General features: G+C 41.0%; 1 protein-coding gene across 3 annotated transcripts in view; it reads right to left on the bottom strand.

Annotated features, from left to right (window-relative positions):
- Positions 1–18168, bottom strand: part of LOC122798538 (protein lifeguard 2-like) — an 861262-nt gene that overhangs the window by 63017 nt on the left and 780077 nt on the right. For 2 of the 3 annotated variants that reach the window (XM_044067573.1, XM_044067574.1), the window contains exon 11: positions 14663–14716. The exons of the other annotated variant lie outside the window; for it this stretch is intronic. In XM_044067573.1, coding sequence (XP_043923508.1) covers positions 14663–14716 — 54 coding nt within the window. The remainder of the gene's footprint in view (positions 1–14662; positions 14717–18168) is intronic. 3 annotated transcript variants of the gene reach the window in all.

The following is an 18168-nucleotide window of genomic DNA, read 5'->3' as shown; positions in this document are numbered from 1 at the left end:
TCCAATTGGGAATTTGTGCCTTTTTACCCTTGGATAACAGTTTCTTCCTTTTGTTGTAAGGCCTGTTGATAGAGGATGACCACCTTGAGGAACAGGTTTTAGTTCTGTTTGGCATGGCTGAGTCCACGCAGTTGTAAAGGTGCTTGTGTATTGCACTGGTGTACTCTTCAGCAAAGTTGTCTGCATCCTCTGAGGGAGGCGGTGGTGTGAAGCTACTGATACACTCCCTTAGAAGGTTGCAGTCAGCTTTTGAGAAGTTTTTTAGCCTGTTTATGGCTGGAGGGGGGAGGTTGGATGAGATAGAAACTTCAAATGAGACAGACCGATGGTATGATCTTGCCAGGGAAGAACTTACTATGGGGATGGTGCAGCGGTTGCCTATGTTGATGAGAACCAAGTATAGAATGTTATTTCCCCTTGTGGGGGATGAGAAAAGCTGGTCTAGTGCATTAGAATTTATGAAGTCAAGGAATTGTTGGGCGAGTGCATTAGAGCAGGAATAGTTCACCCAGTCTATGGTGGGGTAGTTGAAGGGTGTTTGGGGGTGCCATGAAGGAGTCAAGTAGGTCCAGGTAGAAGGAGTGGGTGTCCTGAGTCATGGGGGGGTCTATAGCTGGCTATAACTTGAATGGGTGTCTTGCCAATTGTCAGTTGCACCTGGAGTAGTTCTAATGCATCATGCTGGCAAACCAGTCTGGAGGTGTGCTTGTCTTTAATGAAAAGAGAGACTCCAACACCCTTAATCTTCCCAACCTCATTTTGGGGTCAGAATGTGTTGAATGAGGTATAGCCTGGTAAGGCAGGGGTGCTCTCTGCAGCCTTAAACCCTCCCAGCCTTAAACCAAGTTTCCATGACTGCACAGATGGTTGCATCTTCCAGTGCGAGGAGAGCCTCCAGTGAGTGCATTTTCTGGCTAAGGCTCCTAGCATTAAGCAGCATGACCTTCAATTTGCTTTTTGACAGATCTTTTATGTTGGAAGATTTATGACTGGGACATTGCCTAAAAAAGGCACAATGGGGGAGGCAAGAGCCTTAGCCAGAATCCTGAATCCCAGGGATGACAAGTGGAGGCCATCTCTGGCAAAGCATCGAGGCCTGTCGACCATGTCATCTCAGGCAGACAGATACTGGATCCCCTTGGAATGACACCAAAAACTAAAAAAACTAAGCCAATTGTTGAAGTCAATTATTTTTTGTTGGTATTGTGGTATCATTCTTGGTGAAGGTAGGATGCTGCTTAGAGCTAGGGTCATACCTGCCTGGGACACATACTCTGAGAGCTCAATCATGTCTCTCTTCTTATAGTCCAGGGCGGTACATCTCAAGTCATTCATGCCAACATGAACAATGACAGAGTCATACTTTTGCCTGTTGTGGAGAGACTTAACTGCGTGCCTGATGTGCTGGATTCTGGCACCTGACAGGCAACTGACCATGATCTTCATCTTGTCGAGCCTGGTGAGGGGGACTTATGGGATGTGTTTGTGAGACACTGGTGTGTTGTCTGCTGTCTGTGATGTGTTTGGTGTTGTGTGTGGAATGTTTGTGAGTGTGTTTTGGAGGTCTCTGCTGTTTAGGTAAGTTTTTATTGAGGACCTGTGCATACGTGGGTGTGTTCTGTGCTTGACTATGTGATGTGTGTGGTGTGGTGCTTGTACTGGTAATATCCTCTTTGTCAGGAGTACTGACTGTGGTGCGAGAGAGCATGGATTCCAGGTTACTGATACAGATGCAGTTCTCGCAAGTAGAATTATGTGCTAGTAGAAGAGGGTTGTCAGTGAACATGAGGCAGTTGCTACACTGCCTCAGTATGCCCATATCAACCAGGCTGGCAGGAGAAACTGATGGGAATTGTCCAGACATAGTGCTCTGAAACTTGGATGGATTTATGGAGAGAGGGTTTTGATAAGGGTTTGTCAACAAGAGTGTAGACCACAAAAACCTTAAATGTAAAAGAACTGTCCTGAAGCCCAAGTGTTAAAACCAAAACTAAGAGGCTTAGAATAACAGATAAATTTAATCAGGCTACTAACAAGCAGTAATAAATACAGCAGAATAAAAGTACTTCCACACTTAAGAGCAAGCAGCAAGGCAAAATAAGGTCATAAAGTAGGAAGAACACAACTACAGTGAAAGCAGTTGAATAAAATGTAATTATTTTTATTTACATTTGTGCCTTCTTTCCATTACAATATTGCAGATCTACTGGTGGATTATAAGTTGTTCATTAGGAAACTTAATTTAAAGGTCATGTTTCACGGCTTGTCCAAAGCACCCACACGTAATGATAAGTTTGTGCATGCCAGTACTTTTAACCCACCCTTGCATTCTACAGTACTCTGCTGCTACATGAAAAATATTGTGAAAAGGATTTAAGAAAGGTACTTCAGTACTCACGGTTTAAGCATGTTAGTAATTTAAAGAAAGAGGAATGAATTAATTAGCAACCATGAGTTAAGAATAATGAAACCTGATAAAAGGGGCGAGGTGGTCATTATGGAACAAACTATTTGTCCAGAATATATAAGCTTTTAAACAATGAATTCCAATATAGTAGAACTTCAAGAAATGAGATTAATATTGATTATTATTAAACTGACTTGTTTTTAAAGGGCCTTTTTGACTAAGATGCCACTGACTATAGCCTTTATAAGTTTCTGAAAGTTGACTATCCAGTGATTCCGACAATTCCTGGTATCCCTAAGGTTCATAAGACACTAGATGATACTCCTTTATGTCCCATTGTTTTGACTGCTAGATCTAAGACCCATTGTTTAGCCATCTATATTGATGGTATTTAAAAAAATGTACGGACTATGTATGTATTTTGCATAATCCATGGGACTTTTTAAGGTATATGAAGCAGAAGTTATACAATGATGAGTGGTTATTGGTCAATGCTGATGTTGTCAACTTTTCTTCTTGTATACCCCACCACCTTGGTCTTGAATGGTTTAGACAGGCTTGTGCAAGCTTTGCAGATATCCCATCTAGGAATGTTAACATGCTAACAGTGCTAATGGAATTAATTCTTTACAATAATTGCCTATACTATGGAGGTGAATATTTTAGACAAATACCTGGGGTAGAGATGGTAGCGGCTTGCACTCCCACATATGCAAATATAATTCCTTGGTACTGGGAGCAGAATTTGTTTTTTTAATCTAACTTTATGGGTCTTATTGTCACCTATTTCTGCTTTTTGGATGATATATATTATTGTATGGAAAGGTAGTGTAACAGAGCTGGAGAGATTTATAGATCTTTTAAATGCATCAACAGAGTTTTTATAATTTATGTTTTCTTACTCCAACAAAAAAATTAACTATTTAGATATTACTCTGGTGAAATGTGTGGATAAGCAAAGATTCAGTTCTTTACTTTACAGGAAACCCACTTACTCTTACACTTTCCTGCACTATTCAAGTAACTATTCTACCACACAGAAAAAATGCTTTGTGAAAGGTCAAATGGTATGTGTTTCAATAATTTTGTCAAAGGAGGGCCAGTTTTTGCTTGAGAACCACAAATTACTGGACAGGGAAAACAGGTGCTGACTTTGAGGGAACATAGACAAATTTCTTGGCTAGGCTTATAAGGACCTCCGGGCCAATAGACTAGTATCATCCTATGAACCGAAAGAGGCTACTCACTTAACATGCTGAATAAAATTACGGATGAGGTTTGCACAAAAAGAGGCAATAAGTTTTTTCCGTTACTAGTTATAGGTCCCTCAAAGTACAAATATTAAACATGCTTTGCCTTCTGACTATGAACAAACTAAGATTGTAAAATATGGCCCTTGTTATAATGCTATTAAGCAGGTACTGACTAGTAGCTGGAAGGTTATAGAACATGAGAGTAAGTTATATAATATATTGGGGGTGGGTCCCCAATTTGTGTACAAGAGGCATTCTAATTTAAAGGAAAAGTTGAAGTCAGCTATGGTAACTGATGTTATAAATGTTTCCACCAAAGAGCCTAAAGGAATGTGAAAGTGTGGGTCCTATTCACAGTGCAAGTTTATTTTTGTGGGTCAAACTTTAAAATTTAAAAACATTCATTTTGTGTTTAAACTGCACCAAGCTTGTGATTGTAACTCACCTAGACTTGTTTATCTTGCTTTTTTGCAATTTTTGTCATTATTTTTATATTGGCAAAAACTGAACACACTCTTAAACAAATGCATATACAAATATATGCATGATTTAAAAACGTTCATTGTTGATAATGCTTTGTTTAAACATAAACAGGTTTGCCCTAATAGCACAATGTTTTTATTTTTTATACTGGAACAAGTTTTACCAAATGTTGGGGGGAGTCTTGGGAACAGAAACTAGAGTTCCAGGAGCTTCTTTGGCAGCTTAGATTAGAAGCTGATCAGACCTCTGGTTTAAATGATAACATTTTGCTTAACTGTGTTCTCAAAATGAGTGCAGCTAAATTGCAGTTGGAGGTTATGCTTGTTTTTACTGGTTGTATCTTTACCCTTTTAGTTATATTTCAGTGTGTTTTTCTGTAGATGACTAGACTAGGTTTATGCTGATTTATTCCATTAAGGATGTTATTCTTCAATTACTGTTACTTTAATTTTTCAACTGAGTGTTCCTGGATATGACTGGTTGCTTAATGTCATGTGTTCTTTTGAATCTGCTATTTAGGTGTGATGTTTGTTTCATTTTAATGTTCTGATGAAGTCTTTTGTGTAGGGAATGAAAGTGCTCAATGTTTTATTTATTAAATTGTTCATATTATTGTGTGTGTACATTCGAATTTATGTGCACTAACACAGCCTGCTTCACTTTGGGACTGCCTTGACAGTTTCTGGTAACTTGTTGCATTTCCTCAAGGTTTCTCTGTTTTTCTTGGTTTACATTTCAGTAACTGGTTAGTAAGTGCACTGCCTGGATGCCAGGAAAAAAGAAATACAGAGGTCCTGAAAGAAAATCAGCAAAAAGTGTGAGGAAAAAACACTGACTGGGAAAAGTTCTGCAGATGTTCAGCAAAAAGTAGTCCAACCTCCAGACATGACTTCCAGTAACCTAGAGGAAAGTATAAGACAACTGCACACAGACCTGGTTAAAATAAACAAAACAATAATAGACTGGAAAAAAACAGAAGAAGCTTTAAACAGATATTCAGATGAGGTGATAAAACTGCAAAAATCAAAGGTCGAAATGAAGAAAAGGCTGGCTGAATATGAGACTGCTCAAGAAGAGATGTTTCAAAAAATAATACAATTAGAGGACATAGCATGTCGTAAACAAAGAAGTTATGCACTCACCATAACATTCCATCTGTGATGTTCATTTTCATTTATCTTTGACATATGGGCTCGGTTCTGAGCATTGGAACTGACTCAGCCATTACTACAATTCATGGTAGCCAAAAACGTTCAAGCCTAACTCTTACCCACAATGCTCCTCTCCCAATTATCTCAGATCGAGTCTGCAGTAAGACAGGGTGAAAAACCCAAAAGCCTTCGTAGAGTCCATATCTGGAACCATATAACAATATCACTAATGACATATGTCCATTACCTGTTCCATCAAAAACTCCAAGGGCAAGGAGGGAGGGGAGTCGAGGCTAAATGAAAAAGGACAACACAGATGGAATGTTATGATGAGTACATAACTTCTTTATCTGATGTTGTCAATTTTCATTTTACCTTAGACCTTGGGAGGACTCAAGGAAGGATATTCGTCAGCACCATTGAACCAAATGACACTCTTCCCCTGGAGACCAGATACTATTTGTAATGAGTAATAAAGGTATGAGAAGAAGTCCAAGTTGTTGCTACATAAATATCATCCAAAGAAGCTTTAGATTGCAAAACTGCTGAAGTAGCTACAGCTCTTGTAGAATGTACCTTTACAGGCCTAGGCAATTTAATTTTATTTTTATTATAGATAAAAGAAATACAATCTCTGAACCATCTGGCTAGCATCACTTTGCTCACTGGGTGGCCAAGTCTTCTACATGAAAATGACAAAAAGTTGGTCAGATTTTTTTTAAGTTCTTAGTTCTGTGTAGATAGAAACATAATTGTCTGTGAGCATCTAATAAATGTAAACAGTATTCACCTTTATTAGCAAAATTAGGAAAAAATACTGGAAAATTAATAGTCTGATTGATATTGGTCTTTGACACTACCTTACACAAAAAGGAAGGACTGGTTCTCAGTGAAACTCTTGTCTTTATGGAGAATTGGGTAAGGAAGACTACAAGATAAGGCTTGTATTTCTAAAATCCTTCTGGCAGAAGTTATTGCCACTAAGAATATAGTTTTCCAGGATAAAAACTTTAGATCACATTCAGCTGATGGTTCAAATGGCTGTTGAACCATGGTTTGTAACACTAAGTTAAGATCCCAAGGTGGAGTAGGATCTTTGTAGGGGGGGTTAGCAAGAATGTTCCCTTTTAAAATGGCTTTGCAGAGCTTATGAGAGGCCAAGGAGGATTCTTCAAAACCATTAATGAAGTTAGAAATAGCTGCTAATTGAATTTTTATGGTAGACTGGGAAGCACCTGCTTTAAAAAGTGAAGCTAAAAATTCTAGGATTTTATCAATGGGTGCTGAAAAGGGATCACTATTGTTGTCACAAGCCTAAAGAATAAACCTATACCATTTACTAGCAAAGAGTTTATGGGTAACTGGCTTATGAGAGGTCAAAAGAATATGATGTACTGGGGAAGAAAGTTAAGGTAGCCTAGCTATTAATGGAAATGGAGAAACAAAACTGTCAGTTTGAGGTTCATAATTTTCAGATGGAGTAACCCCTCTTGATGGGGCAAAAGATCTGGAGCCAGGTTCAGAATCCAAGGCTGTTGACTCAGATAAGGCCAAAGAAAGGGGGACCATACCTATTGAGGCCAATAAGGTGCAATGAGGATTATGTTGCTCTTCAGCCTGATTGCTTTCTGTAGGAATTTTGGAATTAGAGGAATCAGGGAAAAGGCATACAGCAGTCCAGAGGGCCAAGTGTGTAGAAGAGCATCTGTCAACTGGGGGGGTGGGGGTGGGGGATCAGAGCAAAGTAGTTGCTGCACTTGTTGTTTAGGGGAGAGGCAAAAAGGTTGCAGCAAGGCTGGCCCCACTGATGGAAAATACTTTCCGTCACATTTGGATTGAGAGGCCACTCATGAATCAGTAGAATACATCTGCTCAGTTTGTCTGCTATCACATTGGAACTCCCTGGAATATCCATTGTTAACAGAAAGCGGTTGGAAGACATTGCCTACTGCCACACTCTGAGTGCTTCTCGACATAGGGACTAAGACATGGTTCCTCCCTATTTGTTGATGTACCAAACTACTGACATATTATCTATCTGGATTGCAATTGTTCACAAAGGAATAGCAGTCTGAAAGGCTTGCAACACTAAAAGCACTGCCCTTAGCTCCAGGATACTGATATGCAAGTTGGCCTCTGTGGTGGACCAAGTGCCTTGGACAGTCTTGCCCAGATAATGCCCCTCCCATCTGGGACGCGTCTGTTGCACTATGGCTTTGGGTTGTGATGGGACAAAGGGGCGGCCTAGAAGACTGTCAATGGAATGTATCCACCAAGCTAAATCTTTTCTGCAAAGATCGTTGACTAAAATCAGGTCCGACATGTGTTGGTGCAACATTGACCACTGAGATGCTAGCAGCCATTGTAGTATTCTCATGTGATATCTTGCTAAGGGAACTAGAGTTATCATTGCTGCCATGGAGCCTAATGCTTGCAGGATTAGACAAGCAGTTACTTTCCTGCTGCTGATTACTTTCTGGATCAGAACTCTGATTTTGTGTAATCTCGTAGGGGGAAGAGAGGCTATGGAAGTTCGAGTATTTAGAAGTGCACCTATGAACTCTAAAGTCTGAGCTGGGGTCAATTTTGATTTTTCGTAATTTACAGTTATTCCCAGAGAAGAATAAATGTGAAGTACATGGTCTCTTACTTCTATAAATTGATGCCTGGTCAGAGCGACAATGAGCCAGTCATCTAGATATGAAAAAACTCGGAATTTCTGCAGTCTCAAGTGAGCTGCTACTACTCCCACACATTTGGTGAACATCCTGGTAGGGCTGTGGTGAGACCAAAGGGCAGAACTCTGAACTGATAGTGACTTGCTCTCAGATGAAACCAGAGGAAACTTCTGGATCGCTTGTTCATTTTTGTAGGGTAATACGCATCCTGAAGATCTACTGAGCTCATCCAGTCATCCTTTTCCAAAAATGAAAGAATAGACTGTACTGTGACCATCTGGAATTTAGTTTGGCAAACTGACTTGCTCAGTACACTTAGATCCAAAACTGGGATCCAGTCCCCTGTCTTTTTTGGCACTAAAAAGAATCTTGAGTAAATGCCAAAATCTATCTGGTCTGGTGGAACTTCTTGGGTGGCTCTTTCTTCTCGTAGTTTTTGGACTTCTAGAACTGCTTGTTCCCTCTGACAGGCTGGAACATCAGGGATTTTCTAGCACATTGGAGGAAGAGAAAAGGGAATTGTATAACCTCTGGATATGATCCTCTGCAACTAAGAATCCAATGTTATTTGTGCAGGGATATGCATCCTCCGACTGCCTCCAGAGGATGAAAATTGGGCCTTCTTCTTTCAGGAGTGCTGGAAGGGTTTATCAGAGAAAGAATCCCTGAAACCCAGGTTCTGGGGGCCACCTCTGCTGTGCAGACGGCGTCTTCCATTAAAGTCCCCCCCTCTGCCCCTGGGAGAACTATCTTCACATATGTCCTGAAAGGGCTGTTGGGACTTGTTGTACCAAATCTTACCACTACCTTTCTGATTCCTGGAAAAGGATCATTGGGGAGTGGAAAAATGTATGCACAAAGCAGAAAGGGTCTTTCCATCTTTCTCACACCTGGATAATGCTTCTTTAACTTTTGGGACAAACAGGGATGATCCATCAAAGGGTGCATTGATGAATGAAGACTTAAATGGCACTGCAATGTCACATACATGCATCCAGGTGTGTCTCCTAATGGTAATGCCTGAACCCGCTGGTCTGGTGGTCCCTTTGGCTGCATGAGCAATCAGTCTCATGGATGAATTGGACACAGACTCCAGGGTAGCTAACTGGGAAGCAACCTTTTCTTGGACTTCCTCATAAATGGCTCTTGCCAGGGTATCTGATAACTCCTTGACCAGATCCCCTGGCTCCTGCCAGGGTATCCGATAACTCCTTGACCGGATCCCTTTGTAGTCTGGTCAAATGTGCCAAAAAAATTCAAAGACTTTAACGCAAAAGTTGATGATGCATAGACCTGCTTTCCAAATCTATCCATCACCTATGACTCTTTGTTGGGTGGATGTATAGAGGAACTCTCCTTGGCCAACTCCTTCATTGTGGCTGCCGCCATGACCATGGCATCAACAGCAAACCCTTTGGCCCAGAAGTGTTTGCCTTCAGGTGTGGACAGAATTTTGTCAGGTCTCCTGGGGATAGGTTCAACAGTATTAGGGGCCTTAAACACTCTTGGAGAGATCAACTGAATGAGCTCGGTAGTGGGTGGAGTCACACTAGAGGTAGATGGTCAAGTGCCGAAAGCCTGCAGGTACACTAACTCCTCAGAAGAGGGACTTTGAGACTTCCAGTCACCCTTCTGTTTTAACATTTTCAGAAGGTCTCCAAAGGAAGCACCATCAGGGGGTGACCTTGGGGATCCCTCCTCTTCATCAAAATTGGTGTCTTCGGTGATTGATTCCTCTGGGGAATCCAAGTATTCATCTTACACGTTTTCTTCTTAGGAACCTTCTCAGTTGAGGGGTCTGGGGAGGTACCAGAAGAGGAAAGAATTGTTATCTGGGATTCCTGCGGTTTCAGCACCCTCTGACCCAGTAGGAGTCCAGTTTGAATATCCAGGCGTGAGGAGGAAAGGTATATTTGCTCCAAAGTGGTAAAGGCTGACTGTTTGACTGTGGCAGTCAGGGCTGTCTCCACTGCCTCAAAAGTTGGCCCTCCTGAAGGGGGAATGCAGCTCGAAACTGAGAAGGACTGCCTAGAAACCGTGGTCATTCCCCACTCTAAAGAAACAGCTCCTGAGACCGAAGCTGGAGCTGATCCATGCTAATGCTGCGAGGTGCAAAGAAGGCTCCAACAAAATAGAAGTCAACTCTTTCCCCTCAGAGCCTACAAGATGGCTACAGCTCCAAGAGGTCTCTGGATCTGATTGGACCAACGACTTAGAGCAAGAACCGGTTCCAAGGATAGGGATATTTCCAGAATTGATGAAGTCAGCAATGGGCAGCTCAAAGTTGAAAACTCTAAGGCTTCAGATGAAGTCAGAGGAGGAAAAACTGGAGGGGTGATGGAAGGTTCAGCTCCTATACCCATGGGGGATGGAGCCAAAGAGGTACCTGACAATCCTCTCGCCCAGTGTATGTTATTCACCAGCCTCTCCACATTATCCTCAGTTAAGCTTTTGGTGAAATGGATAGAAAGGATGGTTGGTGACTTTGGCCTTTCCAGAATGGGCAAAAGCAAACTTCCTGGAAAAGGGTCAGCAGAAGGAGAATATGATGTTCTCGGGAGAATCATAATGGATGTCTCCTCAAAATGCTCACTCAGTGCCAAAATGACTGCACTGGTAATTTTGGTGTGGAAGATTCAGTATGCTACTGCACAGACATCTTAGATGCTGAAGACTTAGTCTGATCCAATAGTCTCGGTTCCATAGGTCTCTTCTGGACAGAAGTTTTGGTTACAGAGTCAGTCTGTTCCAAGGATTCTAATGGAACCGAAGACGTTGATCTTTTTGAAGACGGTGCTGAGGGAGTAGAAGGCATCTTTAGATTTCTCTTTTTTTGATTTCTCAAATATTTTACTGGAATAAGAGGAGGAAGAAGGGGAAGACACATCAGTCTTGGTCATGACCTTTTCTGAGCCAGGTATAGCCTCACCGAAGGCTGATGGAATCATACCCTTCAAAATTTGTTTATTTTTTTCTTCCCACTAACACCCTGTGACTGAAACCATGACATACAGCTCAGTCCTCTTGAAGGTGAACAGGGTCCAAGCAGTAAATGAGAATCGGACATAGGACATAGCTGTGGTGGTGGGTCATACTTACACTGGATATTTTTTGCTTTGGTGTATTCACAAGTGAATATTTCATCAGCACTATGGAATTGCCCCTGATATTAGAGAATTTTTAGCCTCTGACAATGATGATGGAGATGAGCTGGCACAGTCAGGGCTGCAGTGTGCATGATGGACTCAGGGAGTGTGACCACTACATCCCCTACCCAGATATCGGGTACAGTCCCTATGTCTGTGGATACCGAGGATACACAACCATTTGAGAGAAGATAGAGTGATGGGAAGACTTGTGCAGTATCCCCTAGTAGGCAGATGTCTGACTCTGTCCCTAACACTTGTGACCAGGGAGATCAACTCAGGAGTGTTGGTAATGGTGATCACTAAAGATATGGTTACTGCCCTCCCCAATGTTGTCAGAATCTGCAACTCAATGCATGTGCAATGTCATCATGAAAGCACAGGCTGGTGCCACCACAGCCATGGTAAAGATAGTGAGGGTGATCCAGTGTCTGCGTAATGATCTGCAGGAGTTAATGTCTCATATCTGTGATTCCTTAGATAGAATGAATCACACACTGAATTGTGCACCTGGCAGGAGTGAGAGGGCTATCCTCACAGATGATCATTTGCTACATCCACAGAAGGTAGCCAACATGACCTTGGGTGGGACAGATCCAGAGTGCAATCCAGTGCCTCTTTGCTAGTGTCACAGCATACTGTACCCACCTCTCCATCTGGCCTGATCATCCCATATTGCTGCCTTCTCCTCTAACTCCTCATCTGTCTCAGCCTCTGTTTTGCTGGGAACTGTTGGCCTTCTTCAGGTGAGCCCCAGACTGACCCTAGTACAGAAGGCCTATAAGGAGCTACTGCACCCTAAGTAGCCTTCCATGGCAGGGACAACTGCTTCTGTTTAACCTTAGAGCAACCAGTGAGTATTAGAGGACTAGAACTAAAAGCCTGGCCATTGGATGCCAGACAGTCAGAACTCCAGGCATGAGACATGTTGTCCATTTAAATGAAAAGCTGGTATAGAAACAGGTGAGCACATGTCTCCCAATGATTGATGCCCAGATGTCCCTCAAATTATGGCCAGGAAATCATGCAGCTAAGGAATGGCAGAAATGTATGAAGCCTCCACAGCCACATACAGAAAAAAAGCAATTTCAGGTCCCAAACTGGATGGTTCTGGCTTTGGAAATCATTCTGAACACTGTTGTACAAACTGAAGCATCCTATCCGTGTACTACTTTCTCCCATTGAAGGAGTTAGGAGCTAGTGAAAACAAAGGAATCTAGAGAATTTAATCTTGCAGAGCATGGCAGAGAGCCTCATAGTGGCATCTCAGTAAAAGGTGGCCTTGTTTGGTGAAATAGACCTGGGCCCTCCATCATCAGTACCTGCCACTGGAAGGTACCCAATGTAAGCGGGGTTCCTATTACGTGATCGAACTTTAACAAGTTCGAACCCTATATGGTCGAAACCATATAGTCGAACTTGCAGAAGTTCGAACACAGACAAAAAAAAAAATAAAACATCCAACAGTAAACTAACTGTTGCAAGCAGGGGGCAAGCCCCCCGCACCCCCCCCCCCCACGTGGGTTAGCTTACTGTTGCATGTTTTTTTTTTTTCCGTGTTCGAAGTTTTGAAACTTCGAACAGACAAGTTTGATATTGTCGAAACGTTATAGCCTTTAACTCCCTCTTTTTTCATTTTCCTTTAAAACTTTTTGCTAAATGCTTAACTTTGGTAATAGATTTTTGACTAAAAGAAGAAACGTGTTCTGAAGAAGAATAAGTTAAAGTAACTTACTTGACATGTTTTTTAAAAGTTTATAACAATTCTTGCAGTTTTCAGAATCACAGTTCTCTCCTATGCAAAAACAAAACTGCAAGTGATAGACTTTTGGAGGAATTTGATGCCCACAAGAACTCTTGGTGGTATTTTTTCTCTCTCAGGACATCATTGGTAAATGCACAAAATAACAGACAGTCTAAGCAATGAAGGTTAGGCATGGCAAATGAGAATGTAGTACAAATAACTGCATCTAATTTAATTTGACAAGTGAGTAAGTACATTTAGGCAGTTGTAACTCAAAACAGCAGCACTCCCAAGGTTGTAAAACACAAGAAAATATTTTTTGTAGGGGCAAGTTGCCCTGAAGCTGTAATGTCCTCAACACACACACACACACACACACACACAGACACACACACGCACACAGACACACACAGACACACACACATACAGACACACACACACACACACACACACACACACACACACACACACACACACACACACACACACACACACACACACACACACACACACACACCTCCATGTTCGTTTGACAAAAGGAGGAAAGTCAGGAAAAACATGAAACTCCCTTTCTTCCTCTTCTTCAAATCTAATGTCAATTAAACCACCCTAGTGACCTACCAGTAACAACATTCTAAATGTTACTTAACTAGAAGTTGGCAAACTGTAGTTTTTTCACCCAATGAAATAGCAAAGCACAGCAGATGAACAATTCATTTCGGGTGGAAGGAAGAAAACTGAGTAGTAAGAGTGCTCACCTTTTATAGCTAGGCTGCCTCTAATAAACATGATTTAAAAAGGCAACCACATGTCCTTAGAGATATCCTACTGTTTAAAAATATCAGGCCAGGAAATGACATCTATCTGCTCGAGCTAATATCATATTAACAACTTGTGCAACAATAGAACCAGCTGCATTATACAGAATGATAGACCTATGACTACACTAAGATTGCATCTTGGGTGCTTGCAGAAGTTGGCGGGAGAAGATGGGAGTGAAAGGCTGATGCCACCTTATCCAGTCTAGGGGAGGAGTGTGGCTCAGGCACACTACTTAGGTGACATCTAGTGGGAGCACTAGGTGTTTCACCCACAGAGTACAGGCCTACAAAATCCCTGTTACCATGGTGCATGTGCAACTGTGAGTAGAGGTCTTCTCTGAGCAGCAATAGTGGAATTAGGCGAACTGCTGAGGGAAGTGGGGGGCCTCACCTAGGGACAGGATAGGCCACCCCATTGGATCAGCAAGCTGACATGCTCTTGCTGTCTTGTAATATATAGGCCACTACAGTTTCCTGGGCAGGAATGAATGGGCTGCAGGACTCTTGCTTAGCCTAGGAATATGTGTCCCCCATCCATATAGAATGAATGGGATGATTAGATCCTGACTGTGGAGCCATCGGATGAAGTCCTCTTGGGGGAGGGAAAAAAAGTCATACAACAACAATTATGTGAGCATATCCTCTTACTTGACTATATCAGTGACTGTTCATTTCTGCTTGCAGTAAACTTCAGTTTTGCTCATCTCTTGTTATGCAGGCTGACAACTACACAACCTTTTGAATCTAAAAAAAATTTCTAGTCAAAAAGCCAACAACAATAATTTAAAAAGCTAACAAAATAAGTAGCATAGCTACACTGCTGGCTGCACTGAATAAGATAGATCATCAGATACAAAATTCTGAATGATCTGTGTCTCTCATAAAAAAAAAAAATAGAAAAAACAATAAAAATTATTTTTCATATTTAAAAGAAATTTAAAAATATTCCTACCACACGGAAAGCGTTAAAGCTACATACCATAGTAAAGGCTACAGCTCCCAGACCAGCATATACAGTTTGTAACCAAGGTATCTGAAATGAAGCATAATAAACAATTGTTTTAGTTCTGATTCCTAATTTCTTTATAAAGTAATTATACTTTCTAATGCTGTGAAGGCTTTCAATTACAGAACCATATGAATGTGGAAAACTGTCAAAAGTCAACAAATAATTGAAAACTAGCAAAATAAGCATATTTGTACTGCTGGATGTATTGAACAGAAAATAAATGACTAGGATAGCAAGACTGTGATGGACCTAAGGGCACTGATGTCCACAGATTACATCAGAAGGGATGCTAAGGAAGACCAAAGGAAGAAATTGTCCTTTGGTACAGTGCCAACAGGCCACCACCGTGAGCCAAGGTACTACCAAAAATTATCAGTATATACTTCATACATTTTTGTGGGAGGTGGCTGATAGCTATGACATGAATGCCTGCATTTTCTTTTTAATCTCCCAGTCTTGCTTGCATCATTGTCTTGAAATTTACCTAAAAGTTCCAAAATATGCTGCATATTCACAGCCTAATTTTATAACTTAAAAGATAGATGTGTTTGGGTGCACGGAAAGCTTGAAAGACAGCAGAATCAAACACTGGTAGAATAAAAAAATGCAAGAAGCAGATCTATAGAGTTGTGCAGAACTGGGAGGGGGGAGGAGGTAAACCATCTAGTACCTAGAATTACACACTGAACCACAAGGCAAGGAAACAGACAAACTAGGCAAGCCTAACAGTCTTTAATGCCACCCATTGCATGTATAACAACACAATACCTTCCCTATTAAGTGTTACTTAACACAGTTATTACTCATAAGAAAAGGAAAATGTCCACAGTATGCTTGTTTATTTTATCACACAAAACTCATCAATTTATCTCCTACCAACACATGACTGATCCCCCTTACTATGATAATATATAAATAAAGCAGACTAGACTATGGTCTCCAGAGGACACTCAGCACCAACAATATTCTACATTACTTGATGCTGTGATGATGATGAAGCATTGGTACCAAGGTCCTGGTGGCAGAACCAAACAGAATGAAACATTGGTACCAAGGTCCTGATCACTGAACCAAACAGAATAAAGCACTGGTACCAAGGTCCTGATGGTGGAACCAAAGAGAACGAAGCGCTGGTACCAAGGTCCTACTGGGAGAACCAAATAGAATAAGAAGGCCTGACATTCAGAATGTTGGATCTCACACCGTACTCTGCGCACAAAAAGGTGGGCTGAAGAGACCACAAACTCATGCTTCATAAAAAGGTTGAGAATTTCATATTTCATAATTTAGCCAGCCATCAAGGATAAGTTCTGCCCACACCACACCACATCCAGTACTCCTACTTTAAGTCATTCAAGATATCCCATTGTGATTTCTGCTTCACCTTTGCTGAGTTCAAAAATGTGCAGAACAAAAGATCTGACCACTACAATAAAATCAAGAGCGAGAAACGTTAAACTTTTGGCAGCTTTAAATAGCAGTAATTTGTGATTTACATGTCTGAGAAACATATTGTATCACACTGTTATTTATTTTATTTGTTTTTTCACAAGGTAAACCCACTCACTAGGCACAGTTGCCTTTTCTCAGTGGTAGCTAGGATCATTTTCTGATAAAATTACTTGCCTAGGCTCATACAGTGGGCATCATATCTTCTGGGAAGAAGGCTATAACAAAACTAAAAGCTGATTTTGACAAGAATAATTAAATGACAGTTCTTATTGTGACTATTTCTGCTAAATATATTTTCTTCCTGTATGTGGCCACATCTTTGCACCCATTATTAATTTACATGATGCTTGGAGCTTTTCTAAATGAGATTTTTAAATTCAAATACTTATCAATGAAATCTGAAACACAAACACTCACATGGATGTGCACACATGCTATATATCCCTACAGTTTAACTCATTAACCCAGAGTACCATCTCACAGTGCCTCTGTGCTTACATCCGAGCGCGCTGTGAGAAGGTAGTAACTGTATGCTGTTACAGCCAAGTCCCTTCCACAAGCGCTTCTAACTTTAAACCCGTATTGTAACTCCACTGTTAAAAAATAAGTTGAAAAAGTAACTGAACTTTTTCAGTTACTTTCTCAACTTACTTTTCATTGTGGAGTTATATGATGTTCATATTTAACTTTTTGGAGAAAATCGGCTGTATATACAAATACTCTTAGTATACCGATTCTCTATGCATTTCAAGGAGCAAGTGGTGGCAGCCAATTGGTTTGTTCCATGTCAAGCCGCCACTTGCATAACACCTCCATCCCCCAAGCTAAGTTTTCTTTGATCTGTCCAAATAAATACAGGGTTCAGCAGTAGCAATTCCCTTTCATTTTTCTGATATTTTCAGACTTTATTGCTACTGGATCCTGCAGTTTATTTGGACAGAACATCCATTTTCATCTGCCTGCCGGTTTGTGAGTCTGGAATACAGGAGATACTGCTTGGTTTTGCATTTTGTGATTTTTGTTTGTGAGGAGAGATTTGATTTCACTTTTTTTTTGTGGATTCTAATTCTGAGTGAGCAATGCATGAGAGAATGATCGGTGCGTGTGTGAAAGCAAAAATATATGTGTGTTTGCGAATGCAGATGAGACTGTCTGTGTGCATGAGAGACGTGTGTGTATTTATTTATTTTATTTATTTATTGACATTTGTTAATCGGGTTAGTCCAGCTGGGTTATTGTCCCATTTTCAGTGGAGACCTGAAGAGAAAAGCTCCAGCAAATACAATATATGATCACAGAACAAGAAAAAAAGTATTACAAACAATAATAGCAAGCAATAGAAATAAACATCTACATGTGTAGAAATAAACAACTGCATTTTTTGTTTCTTTGAAGAAATTAAATTCTTAGTTGCTGAACAGATGGGGAAAGTCAAGAGTGATAGTAGGATGTAATGAGAGAGATATGAGTGTGGGAGGAGTGGAGAGCTAAGTAGGGTCATAGCAGGGGCAGGTTCTGGAATTGAGTAAATGTGACTTCAGTTCTTTTTTAAATAATGGAGTATGAGAGATAGAGCGTATATCAAAGGGAAGTCTATTCCAAGCTTGGGCCACAGAATGCTTGTAGAGTTGCTTACCAACAGACTTGTTAGGGTGGTAGACATCAAGCAATTGCTGATTTAAGGTGCAGAGAGATCGAGAAGGGGTATAGATGGAAACAAGGAGAGATAGGGAAGGACAGCAGGAGGGTTTAAACAGCATAGAGTGCAGCATGTGAAATTGGTAGAGATGAAGTAATTGCGGGAGTTCCAGCCATTGTAGAGACTTTAAGGCAATACAGTGGTGTGTGTTGTTTGGGCAGTTAGTAATGAATCTGGCTATTTTGTGGTAGGTTTGTTGAAGTTTGTTCAGGGTAGTAGTTTGAATATTTGTGAGAACTGGGGCAGCATAGAGGAGAGAGGGGAGGAGAAGTGCTTGTCCAAGGGTGAGTCTAGCCTCAGGAGTGAGGTATTTTCTGTTCTGATT

This window comes from Protopterus annectens, chromosome 3.part1, assembly GCF_019279795.1.
Source record: "Protopterus annectens isolate FY-2018-M chromosome 3.part1, PAN1.0, whole genome shotgun sequence".
Taxonomy (NCBI): Eukaryota; Metazoa; Chordata; order Ceratodontiformes; family Protopteridae; genus Protopterus; species Protopterus annectens.
The sequence above is the reverse complement of the archived record's forward strand: the minus strand, read 5'-3'. Positions and strand labels throughout refer to the sequence as shown.